Here is a 13,407-nt window from a genome sequence, read left to right as displayed (position 1 = left end):
CTAATGACTCGATATCGTCGCGACTAACCACACATCGATTCGCGGAGACGAGTCGCCGGGTCTCGTGGGAAACCGGAAGTCGGATCGGCGAAGTAGGTCGGCCATTCTGCTCTCGACACGTCCTTCATCCCCCTCGGAAACGAGTCGCTGGCGAACGGTGATCTCGCTGGGATCGTTGGGAGAATCTTCGCCGGTTCCACCGTAGCCCAGTTTTCCTCCAGGGGATCAAAGTTGTCCCACATTTCGACGGAACCGGGCGAGAATCCTCGCAACGACGCTCCGTCTTAGGTCCACCGACACGTAACCCACATTTCCGTTCGAACGAATCGCTTGCTTTTTCCTTCAAAAACGACGGTAGACATCGTTGAGATGCAGCCAGTTCGTTGAAACACAGTGTGGATCACGTGTGCGAGCATCGTTGAACTCCTTTCGCGGTAAACAGCGACGTAGACGATATATTTTTTCGTTTTTTTTTTCTTCGAAGCTCGAGGGGAAAGAACACTTATTAACAACGGGGGATGATACCGAGGGGGTTGACTTTAACTTGCGCAGCTCGCAGAGTGCCCAGCGGGCGTTTCCGATCGGCAGCTCTCGAGTCCAATGGGAACGTAGCGACCAGACCGGGGGAGGGGGGAACTGTGTCGAGATCTATCAATGCGCGGCTTGAATCGGCTCTCGAGCGCCGCTGCAATGCATTTCCGGTGATAATCGAGCTGCATTCAGGAACTAGATAGACTCTTTTCGCCAATCGAATCACGGCCGGGCCGACAGAAATTTGCTTCGTACACGCTCGACGAGCACCGCGGGGCCGAGAGATCGATTCGAGGCTCGTCGATCTCGCGCAGAATCCCGACCGGAAGTGGATCGACACGACCCGTTTCCGGCGTGGGCGGACGCACGGCTCTCCGGTTTCCGGCGACGACCGCGCGCGCTCGCTCGCTCAACTAATAAAAACTCGACAACATTGAACTATATCGAGAATTATCGCCTAGACTACAGAATTCCAACAACTAATTGGGCGCCTCCTATCGAAGAAACTAATGTGTACTAATACCAGGCGCCCTCCCCTTGACCTCACCGACAGCTTCCTGGATCTCTTTACCACACTCTCTCTCTCTCCCTCTCTCTCTGTCACCCTGTGTTCTAGTTAATTTGCCTAAGGGGCAGAGTCTCCAATCGTATTTCATCTCGATCCTCCTCGACGATGGCGTACATTCATTTCTGCGTCGTCTCCGGCGACGTTCTCGACCGAACGGAGCCGAGAGGAAATACGAAAGCCACGAAAATCCCGGTGTTTCGTTTTCACGATTCGTCCTCGAATTAGCTAATCGTCGCGTCGTGCGCGGGACGTTGGATCCACGCTCGTAGAAATTTTCGCTGGAGAGATTCGACTCTGGCCGGAGTTAGAAACGAGAGTCTCGTCGTCGGTACGGATCGATCGGTGCTCGGGCGTTTCGATCCAGGAAGCGAGATTGATCGGCGCCACCCTCGTCCACCGTACTTGCATGAGAAACTATATATAAGAAAGAACGTCCTCACGAGAAACGAAAAAGTTCTCTCCGTTGACGCACGCACACTCTCACGCAAGCAAGCAGGAAACGTGCTCGTTCTCTCGGACTCATTCATTCTCACTCTTTCTCTCACTCTCTCTCTCTCTCTATCTTTCTTTCTCTCTTTCGCGTATGATATTCTCTTTCTCTCTTTCTCTCTCTCTCGCTCACTATCATCCCGACCAAACATGTATCTCGCTCCGTGACATTCGCTCGGCATCGCGAGACGCGTGAAACGAAATTCTTTTGTTCGGGAAACTTCTCTCGCACGGATTTTCGCAGCCAGCTCTACGGAAGCCGTGCGCGGACTGCGCATCCCGCTCGATGAACAATGCTTCGAACAAAGAACCTGCGGAGCTATGATATATATTTCTATATGTATGTATATCAATATATATATAAATTTTTTTCGGTATTCTGAAATATCGACGGCTCAGAATCGACTGTCTTTCTTTTTCTATAAAATTATAAAAGATCTCTTGCGGTCTTACGAAAAAACGTTCACCCCCTCGATGAAAGACCGAACGCCGTCAACGTTTCTCTTTTTCATTCGCGCACGCACATACGTTCGCATACGCGCAAAACACACACGCTCTCTCTCTCTCTCTCTCTCTCTCTCTTCCTCCCTCTTTCTCTCGCTTTCTCTCATTCGTAGAGACATTCTCTCTGGTTTCTCTCTTTCTCTCCCCGGAAGTGCGTGTCTCTCTCGCCGTGTCCACCGTCCCGGGTATATTAATCGAATTTAAAAAATAACAACACGCCGTTTATACTGCTCACTAAAATACGACTAAACTGGTTGTCGGTTTGTTGGTTGGTTGGTTTTGCGAGGTTTCCACTGTTCTCACACAGTCGGTTTGTTTTTCTCTTTGGAGACGAACGATCGCGAGTCTACGCGCTAATCAAGTAAAACATGGCTGCTCGTGAACGCGTTTTACAATCTAACGAGAGAACAAGAAAAAAAAACAAACGGAAAGAAAATATAGTAATGAAAAGAGTGGTATAAAAAGAAGGTCGGTACAATGTTGAAAATTCATAGCAGTACATAGTAGTATTAATAGTAATAGTAGTAGTAGTAAATAGTAGTAATAAACAAAGCACTGACAAGCTGCAGAATATACAATACAAAGGTACAAATAATAGGGAACAAAAATCCATTTCATTTCGGGGGCTGTTGCGTCGAATCAACGCAATCATTTACATACACGTGTTTGTACGTGAATGCGATAGTGTACGTGTCTGTCTGTCTGGATCTGTATGTCTTTCTCTGTGTGTGTGTGTGTGTTCGTGTAATGTGTACTCGTATGTACACGGTTTGTTTTCTTCACGTACGCTCGCATACACACGCACATTAATTTCCTAAGATTGAACAGCATCATCCTGGCGCCGCTCTCGATCAACGAAAGGACGATCTCTTCGATTAATTATATCAATCGATTTAAGTATCGTAAGTGTTATCAATGCGTCACGAGGTTCTTGTGTTCGTAATCTCTTGCTTTCATCATACACACACACACACTTACGCACACAGACACACACACACACACACCCTTTCTTTTTTTCTCTTCTTTCATCCTCATTCTTTTTTCTATTGCGCCTGAGGTTCTTCGTAACTATTTCCGAAATTCGAATTTTCGCGCGCTTTTCCCATTGTTCGTTACCTTTCTCTCGTTCTCATTTTTTCCCCCTCTCTGTCTCTCTCTCCAGATTCGTACGCACAAACACTGTTCTTCCGCTTTGTTTCATATGCTTCGATATTTTATATATATATATGTATATATATGTATATATAAAAATACAAAAAATAATTTACAAAATGATATTATAAGTATATTACACGCGAGTTTCATATTTTTTTGTCACACTTTTTGTTTGTTTCTTCGTTTGCTTCGTTCCCCGTAGTCGGTATATATCTCGATTGTTATCTCTCTCTTTTTCTCTTTCTCTCTCTCTCTCTCTCGTTCTCGGTCGCTCGCTCCCTTTCACTCTCTCTCAATCTCTCGTTTCCTAACTCATCGTTTGCTTTTTAGTGTTTCTTTATTTTTTTTTATTTCGGGTCGAAGGGACGACCCGGACGCTCGAGAAAATTTTGAGAAACGCTTCCCATGCCATCGCTCTCTTTCGTGAATATTTTTCGTTTTTTGTTTCGGCTCTTGTTTGAACATCACCACCCTCATCGTCATCGACGAGCACCACGCCGAAAACGCGACACTGTTCCCTCTCACACACTCTCTCTCTCTCTCACTCTCTCTCTTTTTTTTGTTTTGCACTACTCGTCACATATCATTCTCATCGTTTTCTTTTTCTCCGTTTGTCTATCTGCTCGTTAAACAAAATATAATGTAGCAGTGTGTACGTATATGTATATAATATATATATATACATAATATTTATATCATATATATATTATATATATACACATATCAAACATACATGTATATATATAATCGATACTCCTACAAGTATGTATAATGCCTATACATATATTCAATATTTGTATATATGTACGAGTTCTATTCCGTCTTTGTTTATCCATTCGCGATTTCTTTTGGATTACGCATTCGCGGGCCATAAGAGATAGAAACAAATCCGTTTACAACAGGATAATCACTGTAGTTTCTCAGCAAACCACTGTATTATTTAACAAAAATATATATATATATATATATGTATATGTATATGTATATATAATATAGCGGTATATAATATATTATCTGGAGGCGCGATACACGCTGGTATATAATCAAATATCATACAAAAAAACAACAATAACAAACTATCAAAAAAATGGTTGAGGAAACAAAAGGAAAAAAATATTTCAAAGGGTCAACTTAATGTCTAAAAAAAACACGGGGGTCGGGTCAAATCTGAACCGTCCGCGGCGATCGGCGCAAGCCGATCTCGATCGTTAGTGTTCTCCCTGGATCCACGCGTGGATCCGGGATCGACGGTAAGAAAAAAAAACGTTCTTAGTGTATACGCACACGTCCTAAGGTAAAATGGTTCTCGTACAAAAATAAAGGAACAAAATCTAAAGCCAACAGAAAATACATCTCGATTACAATAATAATTAATAGTAATGATCATAAAAAAAAATTGTAGAGAAGAAGAAGAAGGAGGATTGCAGGAAACAACGGTACAACTCGCTTGAAAAAGAACCTATATACAGATATACATATATAGGCGCACAGTGTTTCGCTGTTTGTCTCTCTCGCATGCGTCCGACGCACCCTCTTCTGCCTCTCTCGTTCATTCTCGCACTCGCTCTTGTCTCCCTCTCTTTCTCTCTCTCTCTCTCTCTCTCTCTCTCTCTCTCTCTCTCTCTCTCTCTCTTTTTCAAGCACACATACGATCACTCGTTCGCTTTGTGTCTCTCTCTCTCTCGCAATCGTTCTTTCATTCGCGCCACGATAAGTGTACAGTAGCGTACACGTATACAATGTAAAAGGACGCACGGTATGCGAAACGTAGGCGCGCGAAAAATCGTCAGCGAACAGAACTGAAATGGGAACGTGAAAAAAGGGGTGGGTTCTGGCCCCCGCCCCCTCCGGGTTTTGCGAACAAACGAATCGAACTCACGCGGTCTCGCTCACGGAAATTTCGTTTCTCCGGCATAGATCCACGCAGCCAGACAAGCAACCAAACAAACCAGCCACGCGCACCCGCACTCGCTCCCGCTCGCTCGTTCGTTCACACGCGCACATTGTGTGTGTTCTTTTATTATCTCTCTCTTTCTCTCTCTCTTTCTCTCAATCTCTCTTTCTCTTGTGACTACTCGAAAGTGTCAATGATCACACTTTCGCATTTCTCTGCCGCTTTTTCATCCCTCTTGCTACGTACGAAACGATGAAGACTGGGGCCTGGGGTGGGGCTTCGGAGAAGGGGCATTTCGTAACAGTTTACATTTAGGATGCACTTACACGAGTAACATAGTTGCTTGTTTTTGTTTTTATCATTTCGACACCGAGAGTGTGACTTGGGTGGGGTACAAAAAGGTTCTTTCTCGCGCGTCGACCTACCCCCCGGTGCCCGGTGTAAAAGGGGGTGGGACCCGCGGGAGCAAGGCCCGCCCCCGTACCGCCTACGCGCGATTCGAGTCGCGTTCGACGACTTCCGGTGGTCCCGAGCCGCTCCGAAACCGTGATTTCTTGGCCGGATGTCGCTGGTTCCACGAGTATATTCATCCTCCCCCCTCCCCCAAAGAAACCGGAAGTCGACGAAGACCACTCGACGCGCCGCTATCGGGGAACAGCTCTACGCGTTACGTGTGTGTATATATATATATATATAATATATATATAATATATATAATATATAATTATATGTATATAGTTTACATTCAGCAAGTAGTTAAAGTATTGAAAAATATATATGTAATTAGTTACAAATCTAATTATCATCCTCTTGTTAATTCATTACTTGGTAGAATAATCGATAGGTAGTTTTTGGGTCTTTTCTTCGTGTGAGTGTGTGTGCGTGTGTGTGTTTTATGTGTTCGGCTGTGTGTGCGTGTGTGTGTTGTGTGTGTTTGTGAATGGTTTCGTGTCCGATACACAGAACGTATATAATATTGTTCTCATCCTTTCGGTTTCGTTTTGCATTTTCCTTTTGGTAGATTTCTTCTCGTTTTTGTTTCTTTTTATTTCATCGTGAAACGGCTTCTCTTTGAAAAGTGTACTCTGGAGATCGTACCCGCTTCCGGTCGTGACACGCATGCGCACAGCCGTCGCCCGCGTTTATTCCTCGCGCCCCCTGAATTTTTCCCGAAAAGCGAAACGAGTCATTTCGAACACTCGTTTCCGATTTTTCCCCTTTTTGCTTCCGTTGCTCGTGTTGCGTTCGCGGCCCCCTTCTCTTCCTCTTTCTTCCCGTCATTTTTTTTCCATCGCTCCGGACTGTGCACATATTTCCGGTTCGTTTCTCTTCTGGTTTCCCTTCCCTCGTTTTCCCCTGACAAGTTCTCTCTCCCCTTTCTATAAATGTATGAATATATATTATATCTAATATTGCAGTGTTCGGTTATCGCTATGACATTATTTACGTTACCACTTGGTTACTTGGTTTTCGCCATTTACGGTTAAAGAGACAATATCGATCGCTATAGTTTATAGACACATGATACTTTAAAGAGACAGATTACCGTTTGTTAAACGTCGCCATTGTTACGTCACGTTTACTTATCATTGTTTCTTATCGTTTATGCTTTGTTTCTTTTTTTTATATTTTGTTCTTTTGTCGTTTGCGTCTTCATGGTTGTGTCGTGTGCCCGAGGGTTGCTTTCGAACTTAGCTGTATATGTCTCGTTCTCTCCCTCTCTCTCTTTCTCTAAATCTCTGATTTTTTTTTTCTCTCTCACCCTGTCCTCGTGTGTATGAACGTATGGAGTGTGTACGTGTCTGTGTATATGTGTTCGTGTGGTGGTAGTGGTGGTGTGTGAGTGTATATATCTGATCATTGTTTCTCGTTTAATCTTAACCTCCCTTCTCGATCTCCTCCCGTTTTAACGAATACATCCATTACAGATTATGGAAAACTATGCGTAATTCTTATCTTTTTCTTTTTTTCTTGCTTCTTCGCTTACAAAGTGTCTCGTTACAATCGTATTGTAATCGTATAATACTATATGTTTTTTGTTTTGTGTATCTCAATGTATGCTCTATCAATATATCCCATCATCGTTCCACCCTCCAATCCCCATCTCGCCCCTCTCGTCACGACTCGTTCCTCCCCTTAACTTCCTCCCTCTGATCGCCGTTAGTCGTCTCGAAATCCCGCTCCTTTCCTTTTTCTTTTTTTTTTTGGATTTTCTACAAGAGTATACATCGTGTGTTTGATTCTTCGCTGAGCTGAGCCTCTCGTCTCAAGCCGAGATCCATTTGATTCGCAATTTATTGCAACGCTTGCCCTCTCTCTCTCTCTGTTCTTTCCATCAGCAATCGCGACGATGCTCCGAGACGCCGAGACTACGGTTGAAATCATCTTTCCGAGTCGAATCGAGGATTTCGGGTGACTCGTGTGTGTGTCAATTCGATTACAAAGATTAGAAAAATAATCGGTTGTCGGGTGCGCGTCTCGTCGTCTCGCGGCCGATCGCGATCCTCAACAGTGTCCGTCACGATCAACGTCGATCGGGATCGATCGGATCGTTCGCTGGTCCATTAGAGCAGGGAGTTCCAACATGCAGCTCGCGAGCTACAGGCGGCTCTTTCCCCGTTTAGGTATTTCCTCTACTCTTAGACTTCATCGTTGTCGTAGAACAGGGGTGGGCACGGTAGGGGCCCCTCAAACTCCTGCTTCCCCCACCAACCTTCCTATGATGCAGCGCGCGAATACGATGCGCATCCTTCCTCCATGGTAACGACGGATGCTGGTGGGGGACACTGGAGTATGGTGAGGACGGTGTTGTCTCTATTCAGACAAAAATGCCCACCAGTGCCGTAGAATTTTGTCCCTGCTCCCGTGCCGCTGTGCCGCCCCACTAACTCTACGGCTGTACGTAGTAGTGGGAAGAGATTTGACTAATGGTGGGGACGTTGCGGTATTCGAAGGGGAACAAGTTGGAACTCCCTGCATTAGAGGAAGCAAACGATCGTAAACCATGCTCGAAAACTTGGACGTCGATCCCGCCGGTTTTCCATTCAAAGTCGCGATTACTTTCAGTCACTCTTCGACTTTTTCTCTCATTCGCCCTTGATCTCTCTCTCTCTCTCTCTCTCTCTCTCTCTCTCTCTCTCTCTCTCTCTCTCTCTCTCTCTTTAACAATAGCAGGTACTAGCATAGCTACCACAGTCGTACGTATCGTTAATAGTTACAATTAAGTTTAGATATTACTAAAGGGTACTGTTCTTTCGTCTTGTCCCCTCTCGCCACCGCTCCCGCGCGCTTCTCACCCCCTTCTACCCTTATTAGTTCCGCAGTTAAAAACATGTTTAGCACCCCCCGCGCGACCGGAGACCAATTTATTTACTGCCGACTGGCTCGCTCGCGGCCTCGTTCGAGCGATCTATGTATCAATTTCTGCCTAATAATTTCCCTAATCCGAAAGTGTCTGACCCTTTTAAATGGACTTTTGTGGACCCGAGGAACGCGCCCACCCCGAATCAAACTCGCGGGTCTTCGATCCGACCACCGATGATAGTTTCTCATTGTTTTTTGTTTGTCGTCGGAATTGTTTAAACGTTTTCTCGCGTCGGGACGAGAGTCTCTCTATCGGTTGAGACGCGAAGCCACGGATCGATTGAACACCGGACACCTTCGAACAAAAAACGATTCTCGAACCGGGATCCGGACGGCGTCGATCGCGGGCCTCGATCCGCCGCGGTTCGACCGCGATCCGTCGTCGATCGCGGCCAGCAGTTCAGGAAGCTGCTGTGTGTCGATCATACAAAACGGGCTATATAAAAATTCGTACGAAAGAACGATGAACGATGTCACGCCTAGAAATTATGCTACACACTTACACGATACAAAGTCACGCTAAGGTAGAAACTAGTCTAAGGAGAGAGGTCGCGCGCGCCGGATCGAGCGGATCGACGGATGAAGGAAGGTTTTGTACGCTTCTCTCGTTGCACGCTTCCTTCGGACGAGTCTCGGGTTCTGTCGCGAGCACGTCGACAGTCTCCGACCGCGCGTATTCCGTACGTTTGTCCCACGACGACAAGATAAACACTTTTTAATACTTTTAGCACCTAGTGCCTGGCCCGCGGCTCACGGCACCTCCGCCGCCATTGCTGTTCTGCCGCTCGACGAACAGGCGCGGTCTGTTGTTCTTTCGCCGATCCAGGACAAAACGCTTGCGAAAATCGAGAATTACTTGGCAACTGATCGGAGACACCGGGGTCTCGAGGAATCGAACGATCCTTTCAACATTCAGATCATCAATTTTCGTATACTTCGGAAGTTCGCTGCTGTCTCGACATGCTAACACAAACCTTTTGTGCTCGTAATTATGAAAGTGGTCCGAGTTATATATTTCCTGTTTCGAGATATTTGAAGGAAAAGGATATTAACACTAAATAAACTCATGATTTTTAAATTTTCACTTAAATTAACTTCAAGCACTATCTAACGGTTCATTTTTGACCTTGTCGGGAAAATTACATTGAATTAATTTCGTTTAAAATAAAATGTGATGCGACCCCTTTCATAATTGTGGAGACATTTGTCCTTGGTTTATTAAAATTGTAAACTCTAGAGCACTGCGGGTACTGCTCTAACAACAAACGATATTCTTCTGCAAATAATTATTATATCGAACCTGAACGAATTTCTAGACCCAGAGCAGTTCTTGGGAGAGAATGTTCATATTCGAGGTAACAGAGAAATGAAAAAATCGTCTCGTTCGCGATTCCAGCAGAGACCCCATAAAAGCAGGTGACTTTGAAGCCTGTGCGAATCGAGCGTCATATCGTGCTCCATCCGTCGAGGACAGCAACGGCGGTCTTTAATAACGTAATCACCTAATTAATCTCGCGACCACAGGCTGGTTGCCGGCTCCTCCTCGAGAACTGCGTCGCGTCGGTGTCCCCGGGATCGAAGAACGCGAGGCGTCCCGGAAATCTTCGTGTCCAGAAGAAACGACGCGGAAGTTCGGACGGGCGGCCTCGGGATCGATGGGACAGCGAGAAATTGAAGCCCGCCGTTCGATAGCACGGAATTAGGAAAGTTTGCCAACTCTTGGGGAACTTTGACGAGCCGAGGATGTTGCCCGATAATATCGAACCGTCGGCGGCCATCTTAAGCCCGCGTCGAACGCCGGGGACGGGCAGAATTATCGTATAGATTAATTTTGCACGAGATTAATCGTCGACCCTGCCATGCATCTCGCAGCAACGTAGCCGCTACGGAAAGATATATCTTCGAGAAACGTATTTCGTACAAATATTACTAACAAAAAGAATTGGCAGTTAACACGACGATCAGCAAAAACGAACCCTACAACATCTCGCAGAGTCGAAATAATGAATGAAACCGAATCTATCACTATGCAGATTAACCGTTTGCGGACGAAGATTTTTAAAAATATTGGAAGTGTTTTCCTGAGGAAGCTAAATCCTATATCGAAGTCTTCAGTTCTGGGAGTAAATTGAAAAATAATGATATTACTTGTTTGCAACTTGAAGAATTAAATACGCGAACCTGATGCCGCCAAACGATGACGCTAATCCTCAAAGGGTTAATTTCTATAGGTGACCGAAGAACTTGATAATGCAACCTCGAAGGTTAACGAGACTTTCGTGGAAAGGGAAGCAGGAAAATTTGTAAAACCAAGGCTCGAACAAAATACTGCCCGTGTCCCGGTCACATGTGAATTCGGGATTATCGTCCGGAGGAGTCGCAGCGCAGCCAGGATCGTTCATCCTACGAACACGCCGCCCGTCATCATAACCCCTCTACGCTCCTCCCCTCGTTTTCTCTCCTACGCTCTACTGCATTTATTATAAAAATAAAATGTAAAATCGTACCGAGGACGAGTTATCCCGAACGGTATGGAACTGCGAGTGTCAGCGACTCGATCGGCAAACGAATCGTCCCCGTTGATTGGCGAAGGGGGAGGGGGTCTCGCGACCGTTCCAGGTGCTCGTCCCCCATCGATCGTTCAAGAAAGACGGTGTGTGTCCCCCCGCTGGTCCTGGTCTGGTTCGCTGGTGGTTCCAAAGGGAACGAATCGTCACCTGTCTCGCCCACCCCCGCGATCTCTATCTCTTACTTTCCATCCCCCATCCTCAGCGTGATCGACGTCGCTGCGTCTTAGGTAAACAAGTAGTTCCGAACCGTTTCGCTAGAACCCGTGAAGTGAGTGCATATTCTTGAATATAATACATAGGCTCTACAGATATATTCATTATCAATTCTCCGACTATACCAGTGAAAAAATAAATTATTACACGTTGGTAATATCTGTGTACGTGTTGGTGAAGTCGTGCGCGAAAGTGTCCAGTCCCCCCCAGAGCGGTGTGGCCCCCGCATAGGGTGTCCTCTATGTACGTTAATGGTATCAGAATATGAATATGGTGTGTGTGTGTGTGTCTGTGTCCTGTGTTCGTGTGTGTACGTGTCGCCAGGTAAAATGCCGGGTGGCCGAGATTTCTTTCTCTCTCGACGTAGCCCATCGCGTGTGGGTTCTGGGGACGTGTGTGTGTGTGTGTCGCGTGTGTGTGACTGTGGCGGGTATAGGTGGGTGTGCACGCGTGTGTTTGCTCTTGGCGTTTCCTCGCTTTCGCGGGTGTGGGCGCTGTGTTGCGCGCGTGTCCTTCGATATTCTCTCGGACCAGAACGATACAAAGGAGACCTGGATATATCCCGTTCTGCGACTGGGGTCTGTGACCGTTGGTTGTGGGTCTCGGGTCTGACGAACTAACGTTAGTACACTTCTACGTTAGTCGATCGCTCCGTCTCTTTCTCGCGAATCACTGCGAACTCGCTGGATGTCGAAAACTATCCTCTCCTTTATCCGCTTCCTTCTCGTATCTCGTCAACGCGTTGCACGCACGCTTCAGCATACACAGGCGCACCGAACTATAGATTCTGTGTACACGTCCTTTCACTCTCATTCTCTCTCTCTCTAACTCTCTCGTACTCTCTCTCTCTAACTCTCTCGTACTCTCTCTCTCACTCTCACTCTCTCTCTTTCTTTCACTCTCTTATTCTCTTTCTCTCTGTCCTGTCTGACGAATCCGCTCGCAACTTCGTCGCCGACGTCTTCTCCCGACTTGACGCGCTCTAGCCACACCCCGCATCCCCTAACACGGGGGGTCCAGTCGCGTGGGACCAACCTCGACGAGAATCCTTCGAAACGATCGAGCGAACGAGAGTCGAGACGGGTTCTCTCTCCCGTGGTTCCTGTAGGATGACGACGCTGTGATGGAGACGATGTATCCATATTTCGGGTTTTCTGGATGCTAGCCTGGCGACGGTGTGTTGGTTACCTCTGGAGAGAGACAGAGCTGGGAACTAGGGTGAGCAGCACAGGAGGGTGTCCTCTCGCCTTCCTCAGGGTTGTCCGAGGTGGACGTCGGATCAGATGGTGCAAGCGGATCTGATGTGGTGTGATCTGGGTTACGGAACCTAGTCCCTGGACGACGCCTCGACACATTGGAGAGACTGGAAATCCGTTTCCGTCTCTCTGATCCTCCACTCCTTTCTCTCTGACAAAGTAGCAGCGACAGCAGCAGCGCCGAGAATCGTGCGCGGCTCGAACCGCGATGCTTTCTCGGCTTCGACACGCGCGTTGTATTAGTTGGCGACGAGGAGGTGCTGGTACTGGCTGGCCGGATACGACGCGACCGAGCCGAGGCCGAAGTTGTTCAGGCCGTCGACCAGCGCGGTCTTGTCCTGTTGTTGAGCGGTGCCGTTCACGTTGCTGGTCGCTACGTTGCTGGAGCCAACCGGGCCCAGACTGGCAGCGCTCTGCGTGTTGCCGGTGCTGCCAGCCGCGCTGCTGGTGCCGTTCACGCTGCCCCCGTAGAACTGGTGGCCGGCGATCGTTGTCGGATCCAGGTACGAGGATGGGAAGTTGGCGCCCGTGTACAGGTCGGCGGATAGGTAACCGCCGTGGCTCGACGACTCGAACATGCTGCGGTGCGGGAACTGCGGGTGGTACGCGGCCGGTCCGTGCTGGAAGAAGTACGCGCTCGGATCCGTGTGCTGTTGACCAGCACCTGCTACTATGCTGCCAGGCGAGAGGCTGCGGCTGCGAGGAGAGCTTCGGGACACCGGCAACCCTCCAGCCGCTGCTGCCTGCTGCTGTTGCTGCTGCTGTTGCTGCTGTTGCTGCTGCTGTTGATGATGATGGTGATGATGAATCTGCTGCTGCATCGCGCGCTGCTTGATGTAGTTCGAGAACTCGGTCGGTGACATT

The 13,407-nt window shown here is 47.4% G+C and overlaps 2 protein-coding genes across 6 annotated transcripts in view; one reads left to right on the top strand and one right to left on the bottom strand.

The window, feature by feature from the left end:
• LOC143210486 (uncharacterized) overlaps positions 1-8,314 on the top strand; it is a 30,139-nt gene extending 21,825 nt beyond the window's left edge. For both annotated transcript variants that reach the window (XM_076427384.1, XM_076427379.1), the window contains exon 4: positions 1-8,314. This exon is cut by the window's left edge. The gene's annotated coding sequence lies outside the window, so the exon portion shown is untranslated.
• The window catches only part of LOC143210500 (uncharacterized), a 151,006-nt gene continuing 142,413 nt past the window's right edge, over positions 4,815-13,407 (bottom strand). For all 4 annotated transcript variants that reach the window (XM_076427401.1, XM_076427407.1, XM_076427415.1 and 1 more), the window contains one exon: positions 4,815-13,407. In XM_076427401.1, the coding sequence (XP_076283516.1) occupies positions 12,783-13,407 (625 nt within the window). In that variant the 3' untranslated portion in view covers positions 4,815-12,782.

This window comes from Lasioglossum baleicum, chromosome 1 (assembly GCF_051020765.1).
Source record: "Lasioglossum baleicum chromosome 1, iyLasBale1, whole genome shotgun sequence".
Lineage (NCBI taxonomy): Eukaryota > Metazoa > Arthropoda > Insecta > Hymenoptera > Halictidae > Lasioglossum > Lasioglossum baleicum.
Note: the sequence above shows the minus strand (reverse complement) of the source record. Positions and strands in the feature narration are given on the sequence as shown.